Source organism: Terrapene carolina, unplaced genomic scaffold, assembly GCF_002925995.2.
Source record: "Terrapene carolina triunguis isolate 2854851 unplaced genomic scaffold, T_m_triunguis-2.0 Scaffold31, whole genome shotgun sequence".
NCBI classification, from domain to species: Eukaryota; Metazoa; Chordata; order Testudines; family Emydidae; genus Terrapene; species Terrapene triunguis.
Window position 1 is genome coordinate 5,038,469 of NW_020664382.1, and position 17,682 is coordinate 5,056,150.

Below are 17,682 nucleotides of genomic sequence, written 5' to 3' on the forward strand. Positions count from 1 at the left end.
GGTCAGCCCCATTAATGCCAGCAACATTGGGAGCCCTATTGTAGGCAGCTATCAGCTCCAGTAGCTGTTTTCAGTAGTGTATCTTGTTTTTCTGATGGGACCATGTTTAACACACAGCACTGAAAGTGGCTTCTGAAGCTGACGGGCCATTTAGCCTACAGCTACCAACACTGTTAGAGCCGTTGTTGCTAAACTAGTATTAGTAATGATGGGCATTTTTTTTAAAACTTCACTAACAGACACAGATAAAAAGTGTCTTTAGTACTAAGACAGGAAACAGAGGTAATATAAATGTAGACAAAACTCTGTGGTAAGTCAGTTAGGCATCATCTGATTTTTAAATGAGTGGTCAACAAACCAAGACAAGTCAGAAAAAGATAAAAATGTAACATAAACAAAGATGATCCAGTTAGTTGACTTAGTTCTTACCAATATTCTATGGCTTTAGTGTATGAGCTTATAGCAAAATCAAGGTTCTCTTTGGAAAACTCACAATTTCCTCTCTTTTTCATAAATTCACTTTTCTGTAAGATCAAGAAAAACAAATATGCAACCAATCAGAATTTAACCCAACTGTGATGCGAACTATAAAAGCATTTAACAATATGTATTTAAGTGTCTCGTCTGTCTGTATACCAAATGTTGAAATGTACTCATAACTAATTGATCTGGAGCAGTGTAATTATCTTAAAAGGCATGCAACTCCTAATAAGTGTTGGCATATGATCCTATGAGAGGAATACTTATCTTTGGTCAATAGTTTCCCTACAAGTTTCTGTAACTTTGACTTTTTTTTTTTTAAATCCACTTTAGTGTTTTGTCCTACCTTTATACAGTTTTCACAACTCTGAGCTTCAAACTCTTCAACTAAATTGCAGTCTTCCAATGCAACTTTAGTTATATAATGTTTATCTGTAGGCAGAAATTAGTACGGTAAGGCAAAAAAACAAAAGCCAAACAACAATAGGTTTAACTTCTTGCTTTTAACAATCATAGTATATTCTATAACTGGAAATAGGATGTGTCTAGTTTTGTTTTTCCCCTCATCAACAACAGAAATAAGCTAAAACAAAGTAATACATTTCAAACAGAATGTGGATTATTTTTGCTTCCACTGTTGCACAAAAAATGTAAGTCCCAATTGAATTCAGCAAGGTACTTAAAATTACGAGCATAAAGCCTAACTTCAAGCATGCGAGCAATCTCAATGAAGTCAGTAACACTATGCACATATTTGAAGCCAGCATGTACTTAAGTACCTTGCTGAATCAAGGACTAAATGATCCTCCCTTTGTACTAAAAGCCCAAATCCTGACATCCTCAGCCTACACCTCAGTGCAATGGAGCCTTTTGCTACTACAATAGAAATTTTTTCTATCATAAGAGTTAAATTCTCATATATCTGAATAATTTATTCAGAATTTTCATGAAGCTGACACAGATATTATTCAAGTCTAATCACAGTAATATAACAAACAGATATAAATGTTTTAACCATCACAGCCATGTAGTAGAATGAACAGCAGTTAAGAGTTTCATTAAGATGACAAACTAACAATCTTTCATTCTACCACTGTTGTATGCCTTAAAATATCCACACAAAATGGGTGTAAAGTTACCTATTAAATCCGTTACCATTTCAAGACTTTGGGAACTAAGAAAAATATTAGCCAGATAATGAGTACCGGAGGGTACTCCCAAAGAGCTTACATTTAAAACCAAGTGGGCTAATACTTTAGAGCTAATTATTTACTAGTTTGGAATATTTTAAAATGAAAAAAAATAAAGAGCGTTTATAAAAATATCTGACAGTTTCAGTATATGGGAATGTTGTCTTTTAATGGAGGCACCCATCCTACCCACATGACATCACAAGAGACAAAGCCTCCTGAGCAAGATGACTGCAAAATTTCTGATCCTATCCAATAGTCAGACTGTCTCCAAATGTTATGAAGTTGTTTTAACTTTGAAACTGACTTCTCACTAGTTTCTATGGGACCAAAATTATCAGTGTCCTAATCTGCCTAAAGTCACTGTCAAACTTGTGGACTCCTGTTTAATTTTTTTTTTTTTTTTTAAACTATACTTCAGATAATTTTTAGAAAGTGCTAAAGAATCACTTCTTTATAATTAGATATAAACTCTTATATTTGTTTTGTTTTTTGTTACACTGAAGTCTTCCATCAAATGTTAGACCAGCCTTGTTTTCTTTAATAGTTATTCTTGAAAAGGAAGCACCTGAGAGACTAACAAATTTATTTGAGCATAAGCTTTCATGGGCTATAAACCCACTTCATCGGATGCATGCAGTGCAAAATACAGTAGGAAGATATATATACACAGAGGACATGAAAAAATGGGTGTTGCCATACCAACTATAACGAGAGTAATCAGTTAAGGTGAGCTATTAATCAGCAGGAGAAAAAAAAATTTTGTACTGATAATCAGGATGGCCCATTTCCAATAGTTGACAAGAAGGTGTGAGTAACAATAGGGGGAAAAATTAGCATGGGGAAATTGGTTTTACTTTGTGTAATGACCCATCCACTCCCAGTCTTTAGTCAAGCCTAATTTAAATGGTGTCCAGTTTGCAAATTAATTCCAATTCTGCAGTTTCTCATTGGATTCTGTTTTTGAAGTTGTTTTGTTGGAGTATTGCGACGTTGAGATCTGTAATCGAGTGACTAGGGAGGTTGAAGTGTTCTCCGACTGGTTTTTGAATGTTATAATTCTTGACGTCTGAGTTGTGTCCATTTATTCTTTTGCATAGAGACTGTCCGGTTTGACCAATATTCTTTTTGCTGATACAGACTAACACGGCTACCACTCTGAAACTTGAAAAGGAAGGCAAGAGAAAATATGCTGGTTTATCATCTAAGAAAAAAAGTACCTCACGCCAAGTTGGATTCAGATTCAATTGTCACTGATGACGGAACACATCCCAATTATCAAAAGCTTATTTTTAATACAACAGGGGATATCATACCAATGGCAGCTGCAGCAAGAACGATGATAAACATTGGAGCAAAACTGGATATTTCAAAGGAAAGACTGCTAAACTGTTTTTCTAGACTTAGAATAGCTGACAAAACTGAAGAGTGGGTGACTTCACGGAAAAATTAAGTATACTGCATTTAGAAACTGTTTCACTTAGCTTATAATCAAGTTCTGTCTTTTCCTTTGTTATTTTCTAAGAGTTCTTCTGGCTCTTGTTAATTATTCCACAAATGAGGGTATGATATTTAAGATAGTCATTTTCACAGCAATTGATTGTATCACTGACTAAGAGTAGGATGTCAATGAGGGAATAAGTAGCAGGAATGGATAAAGTCAAGATAAGAATATGAATGAACAACATTAGAAAATAAATACGTAAGTATGAGAGAATAATCCTTCTGAACTGAAAAAAATTAATTTTCCCATGATGCCTCAACTGCTCCAAAGCTAAAGAGAAAAAAAAAATATATATAGGACTCAGACACACACACACACACACACCATATGACAAGGTATCTTCCCCCATTTTTTTTTTTTTTTAAATGCTTATCACAGTCTGGGCAACTGCACCTGAATTGCTCCTCTATGATCCAGCAAGGGCACCCATTCTTAGATTTCCAGCTCCTAAGCCATTACCGCTCTTGGATTGACATATGCACTTCTCTACTTCCTGACCGGGGCATGTCCAGGCTGTACAGTTCTCCTTTAAGACTGTTATTCCTCAGCAAGGCAGACCACCTAACAGGCCTGTGTCTGCACTTTTCTTACTCTTCCAAGGCTGTAAACAGTGTAACTGCTAGAGTTACAAGTTATCACAGCTCTTCCTAAGCAAATATGTTTATTCTTAAAGTAAAAGCATTATATAGAAAACATATTAAAACCAATAAAAGAACCTACATGCATGCTAATAAGCTGACCAGAGATCGCCCCAACTCTTACAAGGTCTCTGGCTGGTGAGCAGTCCTTCAAGCCTCACCAAGGTTTTGTTCCCCCCTCATGATAACAAGTTTGTAATTGCCTTGGCTCAGAAAAAAACACCCCCATGAATCTGCAAATTAATCCATGCTGTTTGGGACTTTTGATCCTGGGAATAGGTAATTCATAGTCAAAGGTCTTGTCGCCAAAGGAAAGTTTGAAAAGATCAGGTCCAGAGATGTGCATTTGCATTCCTCTCCTCCCAAATACCTCCTAGGAAACCTGCACAACTATCAATTCATTCCTGTCTTAGCCCATTTTCTAAAATAGTCCTTTGAAGCTCAATACTTCCCAAGGGCTACATTAGTCAGGTCTCCTACACAGCTTACATACAATCCCACAAACATTTGCATTTTTAATAATGAGATCCTATGATATTTAAAATTTAATTCAATAAGGTGTAGCCCAATTTAATAATGTTCATCCAGAATATTGCAGGAAATTGCATACCTGTCACAATGATTATACTTACATTTAGCAAAGAAAGCTTCTAAAGGAGGCCAACAGTAATCTCCAAGTTCTTCTAATTTCTGTAGAACACTGAACTCGCCTGTACATTTCACCCAGGCAAGGGCAGCCCCAACATCAAAAACTCTCTATTTCAAATAAAGGGTAGAAATTAGAGAAAGTTAGCAACTGTACTCAGTTTTTCTTATATGGAATAACCTAAATTACTGGCAACACAATATAAAGTAAAAAATTTAACAAATATGGATAGTATAGCAGCAATGTTGTGTAACAGTCTGACGAATAAGGTGCAAGGGCAAATGTTGAGGGTGTTGCCTGGAAAAAATAGAAGAGCATAGGTCAAATACTTCATAACTATTCCACAACCCACAGAATTCAGGAAAGGTAATTTTAGTTTATTTCAGACACCTGATATGTTATTTCTATGCATAAATATATGGTCAAAGAGAACCAACACTAAGTTAGCTTGCATTTTCACAAATTATAACAGCCATCTCATTTTATGCACCACAAAGGCCAGAAAAGGTCAGGCTAAAACTAGATTTAAAAATCTGGCACAAGGACAACCTTGGAATAGGTTTTTTGCTCTAGCTAGGTTAGATGTGACATGCCAGTGATGCTGGCAGATCAGGTGCCCGCTCATACCAAGGTCCCCATGTCTCAATTAGACACTGACAAATTACATAACCGGAATCAGTCTGGCCAACCTGTGTTATAATTCTAATATCTATTTTAACAATTCTAAGAATGTGTTTAGACTTCATTGAATGCTTATGAATTGCTGCATGCATTAATATCATTTATAATATTGTATCCAATATTGTAAGGTAATATTTCAGCAGTTACATTGTGAACCTCTGTGACTGTGTACATCACCAGATAGGAGAGAGACCTTAATTACTGAGGGGCTCATCTTCAACAGAAAGTGTTATGCCTTTCCCAAAAGGAAAGGTCCATCAATACCCGACACACTATTGTGGGACTCTGCAATTGGAATCTCCCTACAAACCCTCAAGAGAACAAAAGACTTATGTTGTTCTGTCCTCCTCCCTGTGACAAGTCATGCAAGTGGGTTCCTCCCATCAGTTGAGTTTCCAGCTCACAGTATATGGCAGGAGGGGTATGAAACCCCTAACAAGAACTGATGCTTGGACTCTGGGGACAAGATTTTTCCAGGCATAAGCAAGAGATCTCCAGCTGCTTAGCCTGGGTTAGCGCTAAAGGATATAGAGCTTGCTGATTATAGAAACGTCTATTATCTTTTGAAACTTAAGATTGTAACTCATTTGTGTATGTTTACTGCTTTACCCTTGTAAAGAATTCTCTAAATTTCTTTTTTCTATTTAATAAATCTTTGTATAGTTTATTACAGGATTGGCTGCAAGCATCATCTTTGTTGTGAGACTTAAGGTGCAACTGACCTGGGGTAATGACTGGTCCTTTGGGACTCAGAGTAACTTAAATATTGCTGTGTTTCTTGGTGTAAAGGACCATTGATCACAAAAGTACGCTCACCTGGGTGGTGAGATAGCTCAGAGTAGCCGAGGGGACTGACTGTGACTCCCAGTTAATGCTCCTATAGTGCCTAAGGAATTTACACTTGATAAATGGTTGATGAAATCTAAGACTATGTCTACACTACAGACCTTACAGCAGCACAACTGTACCACTCAAGTGCACCGCTGTAAAGTCTCCTGTATAGCCACTCGATGCCGGAGGGAGAAAGCTTTCCCGCCAGCATAATTAAACCACACCCAACGAGCAGCAGTAGCTATGTTGGCAGGAGACACTCTGCCACCAACATAGTGCTGTCCACACCGGTGCTTTTATCAGTGAAAGTTATGTCGGTCAGGGTTTCATTTTTTTCCACACCCCTGACTGAAAATAGTTTTGCTGACAAAAGTCCTAATGTAGACATAGCCTTAGTATAGAACTCACAGCCAATTTGGGGGTTATACTCTGCTTCCTGACAGTCTGCCCTGAGGTTAGTACTCCTTCTCTTGAATCACTGCAGGCAGCATTACAGTATCAAGTCAAAGTAGCATATCAAATGCCTTTCAATAAGTACCATTTCTCATAAAGTGTTACTTTTTACTGGTGCTACAGATTACCACTCCTGACTTATGAACCTTTCCTCAAATCCTTGTTTGACAGCAAACCAGAAAGGACACTTTCGGTATATCAATATAAAACCAAATGTTAATTTTTAAAACCATTATCCGCACTATGTGGGATCAACCTGAATGTAGTCATCAGCCAATCATTGCTCCTTGTAAGGAACTGAATGTTACTCAGCGCAGTAAATGCCCACTGTGACATCGAGGCCCATTGGTGACAACTGGCAAATGGCTCAATATTCTTTGCAAGCAGCTCCTTCCTCAGACCTGACAAACTCACTACATTCACTATAAAGGGTAATATGCAATTTCCCTACTAAAAGCTTGTAACTTATCGACACTTACTTATCGTGAGATGTGCGTATGGGAAATATTTAAGGAATAATGTCACTACACTGAAAATTAAGCTCTTATGGTCTTGAAGTGAAAGTGAGTCCCCAGGAAATAATGCGTCTTGGTGATGGCCAATTCAAGTGGAAGGGAGTTGTCACCCCTCTCTGGCTAGCTAATGATGTAACATATTACTCAATCATCCACCTCGGCAACAACCCAGAAAAGGCAATGGAATACCAACAAAGCAACTATAAACACTGAAATTAATTGTAAGTGAAAAGGAATGACATGACAGCAAGGGGTGGCCATGTTTGTGAATAAAGACAAAAGACTGTTTTAGTATATTACAAGGTGGAGAAAGCCATTCTGTATCTATTCACTGAGATGCGTCTTGTTGAACGGGGTGCTTGATGAAAGACTGAGGCCTTGTCTACACTAGAGTTTTGTGGACACAAGTTACTCCGACTATCTAAAAGCACTATAATTACATTGCTTGAGCATATTTGCACAACGCTGCTTCTGTTGGTGGAGTTCATACACAGTTGGTGCTCTAGCATAGACAGTGAGAGCAGTGCACTGTAAGTAGCTATCCCACTATGTTACTTGCCACCTTCTGCAGCTAGGAGTTGTGGGAAGGCAGAGTGGATCATAGTGCATCATGGGTGTGGGCTCAATGTCCCATGATGCATTTTTTCCCCATCCCATCATTCCATGGGCTTCCGACTGTATTTTGCAGCATTTCTCAATGTGCGCCCACCATCTCTGTCTGAAAGGATGGATCCTGCACTGTTCTCTACTGTTGTGGTCACTGTTATGAACAAATCATGGATGGTTATGCAGTAGTATATCATGAACTCCCAATCTGAATAGGAATCAGAGTTGCCTGACTCGCTACAGGTCATCGAAAGAAACACCACCAGATTACTTTTGGCATTTATGGAGCACCTGCACAAGGTGGACCGTCGCTTCTGGGCTTGGGAAACAAGCACTGAGTGGTGGGATCACATCGTTATGCAGGTCTGGGATGATGAACAGTGGCTGCAGACCTTTCAGAAGAAGAAAGCCACCTTCCTGGAACTGTGTGTGGAGCTCGCCCCAGCACTGCAGCATAACGACACCAAAATGAGAGCTGACCTCTCGGTGGATAAGCGTATAGCGATCGCTGTGTGGAAGCTGGCAACTCCAGACTGCTACCGGTCAGTGTTTAGAAACCTAGAGCAGTTTCCCCCTTGCTGGAGCACCGAGGCAGATCGCCTGCGCAACTGATTTTGAGCAGCCAAATACCAGGGCTATTAGAGAGGGTGCAATGGGGGGTTATTTGAATCAAGGAAGCTTTGAGGCACTATTTTGATAATGACCACAAGCAATAAGTCTTTCTATACAGCACCCTGCCTGCTTTGTTAACTTTCCACCTTCCATGAAAATGTTGATGATTCCTGACCAAAATTTGTAGTCTGCAAATGATCCAACTGCCACTGTGTATTAATTCCAGCAGTAACCACCATGTGAAGCAGACAAATAATGATCATCTTTCAGAGAGTATGTTTTTATTAAATACCAATTAACAACACACAAAACGCTTGGTGGGAAGGGAGGTAACAGTGCAGGGCAGTATAGGCTCTTATAGCTGTGCTAAGTCCAGCTATCATTTTGGAAGCTATCCGAAGGTGCGGAGCGAATGGGGTACCAAGACAGCCTGGGAGCTTGCAAGGAATGTGTGGGAGGAGTTTGGGGAGGGCATGGCAAGCAGTTCTGCATCAGTGGGATGGGGGGAGGGGGGGCCCACGGGAGAGCACAAGCACACAGCCATTCTGCCTGCAGCATGATGAGGGATTTCAACATCTCTGTTTGCACCATCACTCTAAGCCAACGGTGGAAAGAGCTCTCCAGTCAACTTAATTAATCCATCCCCAATGAGCGGTGGCAGCTATGTTGGTGGGAGAAACTCTCCTGCTGACAAAGTGCTGTCCCACACTTAGGTGCTTAGGTTGGCATAAATTATGTCTCTCCGGGGAGTGGCTAATTCACAACCCTGCGCAACATAACTTGCGTCAACTTAAACTGTAGTGTAGCCATAGCCTGAGTTCTGGTTCCTTGTAGCTCGCAAACTGCTGCAAGAAGATTAATTCCCATCCCAAAGTTCAGTAAGTGAAGACCTTAGTTAGCGTTTTATGATTTTGCTTTGTATGTAGCCATTTGTTTACATCACTCACACTTGTTTCAATTTGAATCTCTATTGTTTCTTGAAATAAATTTTGTTTTGTTTAATTATCATTGAATTCAAGTCCTGCATTTGATACAGGAGCAATAGTCTAGGGTAAAACTAGTGAAGTGTTCCTTTGGGAACAGAGAACCTAGTACTTCTGTGGGTATCCAGTGATCAGGGGCTGGACACCACAGGGGGGCACTTTAAAGGGACTCAGGATCTGGGGTGCATCCATTGTCAACCTGCAGGGAAAAAGTAGGGCTAGAATAGCCCAGAGGAGAATTCTTGAGTTGCTGACAGTTTTGTTGTGTTAGGGAGTTGACACCCAGCAGGCACTGGCCACACTACCTCAAGCAGCAGGAAGATGGCAACAGGTGAATCACAGCTCTTGGTGCCTCCAGAAGCATCACACCCACGCCTCTTTTTATAACTTATAAAAAAAAGGATACAATCCTTTCCCAAAAGGTGGGTTAATTTAAATCAAAGCAATATAACTCACCAATTTTAATAATTTAAATCAGTAAGCAAGAAACTGATTTAAATCATCGATTTTAGTCTTGCATTATATTTGTACGTTTTAGTTTTTGCCCTTAAGGGAAAGTTGATTCTCTACAATTAGTAACCATAAAAACACATTGATTTGCAATTCAGTATAGACTTTATACTATATTTCATGCTTCTTTGTGCTAACCAGAAGGATACATTGTATACAAACGTAAGCAATTATATACCTTTTAATTTACATTTATTACATTACAAAACGGTGAATGATGCATTTCTTACTTACTATATAATTTACTTGTGATGTGTCACATTCCATGTCAATGAAAAATTTCAATTAAAAATGCACACATTTTTATTTTTTTTAAACAGTTAAATAAAACTACTAGTCCTGCCAGAATTCTGTGTTCCCTGCAGAATTTTACTTTCACGCTGAATTTGTGATTTCCCCCCCAGGATTCCTGCACGTGCCTGGCACAGGGGGTTGAGGCTCCCACTGACAGCCCCAGGCTGATAATGGGAGCATGATTATATTGTGTTATTTTGACAAATAAAATATGTTGAATTTTGCAAAATTTTAAAATATTGTGTGAAAATTTTTTGGCACAGAATACTCCCAGGAGTAAACTACCTCAAATGTGCTGGATATCTAAGAAACTGTTTATCAAAACATGGTTTGCATTTAAAACTAACATTGACAAAACAAAGTACTATCTCTAGTTAGTGAATTGAATTGATTGTTTCTGGTCACCATTGTCCTTCAACATTTTAGAACTAGTAGACTCACCTTCTCACACCTAGTTTTTACTCAAGTTGGAAGAGGAAAACAAGCTTTCCTGCATTAGCAACTTCCCAACTGGTTTCTTAACTTTGAATGAACTAGTCACTAAACTGAACTAGTTAAATAAAATGAAAAAAGAAGAAAATATTCTCTCTGTACCTATAGAAGAGGCTATTGCTGTCAAAAACTGGTTCCAATGCTTCAAAAGTGACTTCCACCAGTTAAGTGGTCTAACTTTCTTTAAAAGTTGGGCAAATGTACTCTTTTTTTATTTAAATTGTTTTAATAGATTATAGTAAGCTTAGGCCTTAAGATAAATGTGAAATATGAAAACTAATTCAAAAGTTTTATTTTTAAAAATGTATTTAATTTAAATTTAAAAAATTGTTTAAAAAAAAAATCACTGATTTGTATTCACCCTGCTTTCCCCTAACTTCTCTTTTTGACAGATTAATTATCAGTACTAGTGTACTTGAATCCAAGTATTGCAGGATTTTTTTAGAATATTTGTAATGCACTATTCAATCATTTAAAATCACTCCACCGAAGAAATCAAGTAAATATTGGTTTACACCTACCAACCTAAATTTTGTATTTTGTCACTGTAGCATCATAAATTTTGAGTTACCTTTAGAACGCACAATACAAAATTGTTAAGGTGTTTCTGCAGAAGGCTTATTTTGGTGATCACTTTTAAGAGTCTGCATCATCCTGCAAGCTACTTTTCAACAGAATGAGTGTTCCTGTTGAAGACCATTTGGAAACTTCAGTTAATGTAAAATGAGACAATCTGCTTACTTATCTGGGTTTCCCCACATGCAGCACAAGCTTCTTTTCAACTGCAGTGGCTTTCAATTAACTTATGGGTATCATTCAATTGTAGGCTTTGATCTATTTAGCATTTTTCTTGGTGACCCACTGTGGTGGGGTATACAAACCCCACACTGGAATGTAAGGGGCTAAAGGACAGTCCTGGGCCCAGCTAGCCCTGCCCCTCTAACCCTGCAGAACATGCTCCAACTGGCAACATGGTTGAAAAAGGAGCAAAGCCCGCTCAGAAAGCTGGAGAGGAGTACAGAACTACTCCACCAACTCCACCCAAAATGGGCTAGAGAAGCATCCCTGAAGTACAGGACTATATGCTGAGCCCAGCTAGGGTGACCAGACAGCAAATGTGAAAAATCGGGACGGGGGTGGGGGGTAATAGGAGCCCATATAAGAAAAAGTCCCAAAAATCGGGACTGTCCCTATAAAACCGGGACATCTGGTCACCCTAAGCCCAGCTCACGCGGTTTGCTTTTCTTTTTGGAAAAAAGGAGACTACGGGGGGATATGATAGAGGTATATAAAATCATGAGTGATGTGGAGAAAGTAAATAAGGAAAAGTTATTTACTTCTTCCCATAATACAAGAACTAGGGGCCACCAAATGAAATTAATTGGCAGCAGGTTTAAAACAAATAAAAGGAAGTTCTTCTTCACACAGCGCACAGTCAACTTGTGGAACTCCTTGCCTGAGGAGGTTGTGAAGGCTAGGACTATAACAGCGTTTAAAAGAGAACCGGATAAATTCATGGAGGTTAATCCATTAATGGCTATTAGCCAGGATGGGTAAGGAATGGTATCCCTAGCCTCTGTCTGTCAGAGGGTGGAGATGGATGGGAGGAGAGAGATCACTTGATCATTACCTGTTAGGTTCACTCCCTCTGGGGCACCTGGCATTGGCCACTGTCAGTAGACAGGATACTGGGCTAGATGGACCTTTGGTCTGACCCAGTACGGCCATTCTTATGTTATGTTTTTATTTTCCTTTATCTGGGACCAGAAGCAGAAGGTGCAGTGGTAGGAAGCAACCCAGAGAGGGTACCTCAGGAGGGTCTATTAACACTGCTGACCCTCATAGGGCCCTGGGTCAGAGCCTGGTGGAGTGGGTGGGCACAGGTTCCCCTACCACTACCCCATGACTGAGTGGACGCTAACCACTAAGCCACTCAAGCCAACTGAGGACTCTACTACACCCACCTATGTATTTGTGCTTCAACCCAAACTGAGACAACAGCTGACATGAGAACGGACATTCCTCAAGCAGGGTGTTGCAAGTGAAAAGCCCTTGACTCTGAAATATACTTCTCCCGTGTCCAACAAAGCCTGAGTTGGAGGACCATCAAAGCATGTTCCAAAGCTTTTTCTAAACGAGTGGGGTTGAGTGCAGAATGTTTGTTGGCTGGTATGTTCTATCCGTGTGTTTTTAAAACAGATTTTGTGAATTTAGATTATTATTTTATTTACTATTAAATGCATGTCCATCAAGACAAAATGCCATTTAAATTAAATAAAAATATAAGTAGTGAATTATCCAGTAACAAGTTATAGCTGTGCCTGATTTATTTCTCCCACTATTAAAAGTGGCTACGATATGGTCTTCAAAATGGCAAACTATAAAGCAAATTTCTTTTTTTAACGTTAAAGTAACTTTCCAGTTTATGCCATCTGTGTAGGTTAAGAGAAAGTGACATGCAGAAGAAAAAGTACATCCATGCACCAAAACTTCAGAACTGGGAGACTTCTAAGAAAATGCAACCTATTATACCATCAAGGGCTCTAGCTGTTATATACCCATGTACCTTGTTTATATGTAGAAAAGAAATACTGGGGACAGATGGAAAAGCCTTATTTGTATTTACAGGAGGTTTTTGTTTCTTTTTTTTAAAGTCAAAATAACTTACATTTTCTATTCGAGTACCAATACTCAATATGCCACTGATAAAAAATGGATTGTTCTGGGGAGAAAAACAAACAAACAAAGAAAGAAATCAGACTTTTCACCCAACCAAAAGCAAAGTGAGGCTGTTCACTCAACGGCATTTCTCTGTCTGTAATGCGATAATGTTTGAATGGTACATCTGATCCATTCAAAAATTTCAGGGAATGTTCTAGGCAACAGTGAGTAGAATCATATTGATTTTGGTGAAAATCAGAAGAAAAAAAAAAGAAAGGGGAAAAAGAGGAAACCGATTAGGAGAGCCAGCAGCTTCAAAGAACCGGTTGATAGCCATTAACACCTTACCTTGTAACAATATCCTCTCTCTCTCAGCTTTGCTGATCCTCCCAATACAGTACAATGTTGATATCCAAAATAACTTATTTCCCAGACAGAAAGACAAAAAATAAGAATAGTGGGGTGAAAGGACAGTGGGGAGAAAGAAAAAATAGGAGGCTGGCACACAGGAAGCTTGTTGGAGGGAATACCAGGGGTATGTCTACACTGGCACTTCGTCAGCAAAACTTGTCGTTCAGGGGTGTTAAAAAAAAAAAAAAAAAAAAAAAACCACACCCCCATACGACAAAAAAGTTTTACCGAGAAGCACTAGTGTGAACAGCTCCTTATCAGAAGGAGCACTCTCCTGCAGACAAAGCTGCTGCTGCTGCTGGTGGGGGATGGAAGTTTTTTTGCTATCAAGAGAGCTCTCTCCTGCCAACAAACAGCAGCTACACTGCGCAGCTTTTAGCGGCGTGGCTACAGCAGCACACCGTGTCGCTAAAAGCTGCGTAGTGTAGCCATAGCCTAGGATGCAAGGATGCCCTGTAAGGGCAATGTGCTCAGACAGAAGCAACAAAGTGTGCGAGCCACTAGTACAGTGGTTCTCAACCTTTCTGGACTACTGTACCTTTCAGGAGGTTGATTTGTCTTACGTACCCCAAATTTCACCTCACTTAAAAAGTGCTTGCTTATAAAATCAGATATCAAAATCCAAAGAAGTGTCACAAGCACACTATTACTGAAAAACTGCTTACTTTCTCATTATCATATAATTATAAAATAAATCAATTGGAATATAAATATTGTACTTACAGTTCAGTGGTATAGTATATAAAGCAGTGTAAAGAAGTCATTATCTGTAGGAAATTTTAGTTTGTACTGAATTTGCTAGTGGTTTTTATGTAGCCTGTTGTAAAACTAGGCAAATATCTTGATGAGTTTACATACCCCCTGGAAGACCTCTGTGCACCCAAGGGGTACACGTACCCCTGGTTGAGAACCACTGCACTATTTATTATGAAGTCATGTAACGGCAGAGTGGACCATCAAGATGCAGTTTTGGGATGCACACAACCAATCTTCCATTGATCACAATTTTCAAAGTAAAAACTGTGCAATACCTCAATTTAAAACACCACACCAAACACACACTAAAATATTTGGTTCATCATTTGCACACTCGCCCACAACCCTCAGTTTTCTTTGCTGCTTCCCTCTCTCCTTTGTTTGGCGTCTCCTATCAGTACATGGTTGTTTTGGACCAGACTAGCAGCAGCAAGATTCAAACAGCAAACTGTTACTGAGCAAAAGAGGAGTGAAAAAGCAACTTTATTTCACTCTGTGGGTAGGAGGACCTCTCACCTCACTGACGTGGTTCTACTGTCTGTACTGCAATCATGGATCAGGGAATGCTGTGCTATCCACTGTACAAACATGTAACAAAAAGATGATCCATGCTCCAATCAAGCCCCTGGAGCCAGTTTTCTTGCAGACATCACTGAATCATTGTACTTCCCTTACAAGAACAGTAACTCATAGTGCAACCCAACTGGCTGTCAACATATTTATTCACCCTAGCAGAAACAACTGCCTTGTTCTAATTTAACATATAAATCAAGATCTGTATCATGGCAAGGTGTTAATTAAGCACTCTAACACATTCGAAAACGTAAGTTATAGAACACCACTTACCACAACTTTCTTAGCCAAATCAAGCATGTCTTCCAGAACCTCAATATCCCCGAGTCTCTCCAAACTTAGCTCATAAGAGAAGGAATCGCTTAAATGAAAACATTTTTTTTAGAAAAGTAATTTTTGTCCTATTATATAGCCTTAGCTATTAATATTAAAGTCAGTCAGATCTAAAGAAGACAGTGTTTAGAAACTTAGAGCAATCTCTTCAAAATGGGAAATCAATTGTAGCTGCTGGGTTCTTAGCACTTTCAAAAAACCAGGGCAATGATTTGGATGTTTAAATATAGGCATCCATTTTTGAAGAGTTTATCCCTGATATTCAGAATCTAAAGTCTCTTCAGTTATAGCTAGGGCCCTACCAAATTCACGACCATGAAAAACGTGTCACAGATTGTGACATCTGGTCTTGTGTGTATTTTTACTCTATACTATACAGATTTCAAGGGGGAGACCAGTGTTTCTGAAACTGGTGGTCCTGATACAAAAGTGGGTTGTGGGTCGGGGAGGGGGGAAGTCGTAAGGTTATTTTAGGGGGATTGCAGTATTGCCACCCTTACTTCTGCGCTGCCTTCAGAGCTGGGAGGCTGGAGAGTGGAGATTGTTGGCCAGACATCCAGCTCTGAAGGCAGCGCCTGGCCAGCAGAAGGGTGGAAGTAAGGGTGGCAATACCATACCACCCTTACTTCTGTGCTGCTGCCTTCAGAGCTGGACAGCTTGAGAGTGGCAGCTGCTGGCCGAGGGCCCAGCTCTGAAGGCAGCAGAGCAGAAGTAAGGGTGGCAAAACCATACCATGCCATCCTTACTTCTGCGCTGCTGGTGGCAGTGGTTCTGCCTTCAGAGCTGGGCTCCCGTCCAGCAGCCGTTGCTCTCTGGCCACCCAGCTCTGAAGACAGCGCCACCACCAGCAGCTGTGAAGAAGTAGGGGAGTAGTATCGCAACCCTCCTACAACAACCTTGCGACCCTCCCACAACTTCTTTTCGGGTCAGGACCCTTACAATTATGACATCGTGAAATTTCAGATTTAAAGAGCTGATTTTTTAAAATCATCTGACCATGAAATTGACCAAAATGGACCGTAAATTTGGTATGGCCCAGTTATAGCCAACTTTGCTCATGGCCAGATTGAAGCATTAAAATAAAAACAAAAATGTAAAGGACAATATTTATTCATATTGGTTAATCAATGCTTACCTGAAATCAGTTTCATTCTCAAGTTTAAATAGAAACGGCCAAACAATGTAGATTTTAATCACATCACAATAGTCTTTCAGTACATGAACTGGCTTACTGCACCACACTTCACAGGGATCAACTGCTTAATAAAAAAGAAAAAGGGAAGACATAAGGAACCTGATTAAGAATAACCAAAGCTGAATGTTTAGTTTAAAAAAAACAAAACAAAACAAAACAAAAAAACCACAACCACTAGAGTAATTTCTATGCTATGCTCAGGCCTAAAACCTGGAATCAAGGAAATCTGAACACCCTAGGTATAGCTGAGTTCTTTTGCCACAACCTCCCAAATAAATGGGAGATTCCAGAAAGGGCTATATTTGCAAACTCAGAACATTCAGCACCCCCCGTTCACACCATGAGCTCCCCACACTGGGTCCACCTAGATGGGACACCCAGGGAAACCTTACATGCCTCCAAAGGCCTATTCAGCCCCACTTCCCAGTCAGCAGTGACTCTCAGCCAGCATTGTAAAACAGAAGGTTTATTAGGCCTGGTCTACACTAGTCGGTTATTTCAAAATTAGCAGAGTTAATTCGGAAAAAAAATGAATCCGTCCACACCACCAAACCGTTTTTTCTATTTAAAGGGCTCTTTAATCCGATTTCTGTACTCCACCTCGGCAAGTGGAGTAGCACTTAAATCGAGATCGCAATCCCGGGTTAAAAGGTATTGTGGACACAATTCGACATCATTGGCCTCCGGGAGCTATCCCAGAATGCTCCCTTGTGACCACTCTGGACAACACACTCAACTTCGATGCGCTAGCCAGGTGGGCAGGAAAAGCCCCGGGAACTTTTGAATTTCATTTCCTGTTTGGTCACCATCAGCACAAGTGACCATCAGCACAGTCCACCATCACAGGCGACCATGCAGAGTCCACCATCACAAGAGATCACGCAGTCTCGGATTCGCAGACGAGCTCCAGCATGGTCCAAACAGGAGTTACTGGATCTCATTGTATGTTGGGGAGAAGAATCTGTTATGGCGAACTACATTCCAAAAAAATCAACGCAAATACGTACGCTAAAGTCTCCAGGGCCATGACGGAAAGAGGCTACTCCAGGGACACAGAGCAGTGTCGTACAAAAATCAAGGAGCTCAGGCAAGCGTACCAAAAAGCCAGGGAGGTGAATGGGCGATCTGGGTCACAGCCCCATATATGCCGCTTCTACAGTGAGCTGCATGGAATTATGGGGGGTGACGCCACCACTACCCCACCACTGTCTGGGGACACTTGCAAGGGGGGAGTTGCACGGAGTGAGGAGGATGAGTCATTGGAGGACGAAGAGGAGGAGTAGGACAATGCAAAGGTGGTAAGTGGGGAATCTGTTTT

The 17,682-nt window shown here is 40.1% G+C and overlaps 1 protein-coding gene across 1 annotated transcript in view; it reads right to left on the reverse strand.

Annotated features, from left to right (window-relative positions):
* LOC112114737 (E3 ubiquitin-protein ligase TTC3) overlaps positions 1–17,682 on the reverse strand; it is a 142,970-nt gene that overhangs the window by 98,847 nt on the left and 26,441 nt on the right. Inside the window, exons 3-8 of the mRNA XM_029911572.1 lie at positions 16,305–16,428; positions 15,110–15,197; positions 13,104–13,157; positions 4,445–4,568; positions 827–912; positions 430–524 (exon numbers count right to left, since the gene is read on the reverse strand). Coding sequence (XP_029767432.1) covers positions 430–524; positions 827–912; positions 4,445–4,568; positions 13,104–13,157; positions 15,110–15,197; positions 16,305–16,428 — 571 coding nt within the window. The remainder of the gene's footprint in view (positions 1–429; positions 525–826; positions 913–4,444; positions 4,569–13,103; positions 13,158–15,109; positions 15,198–16,304; positions 16,429–17,682) is intronic.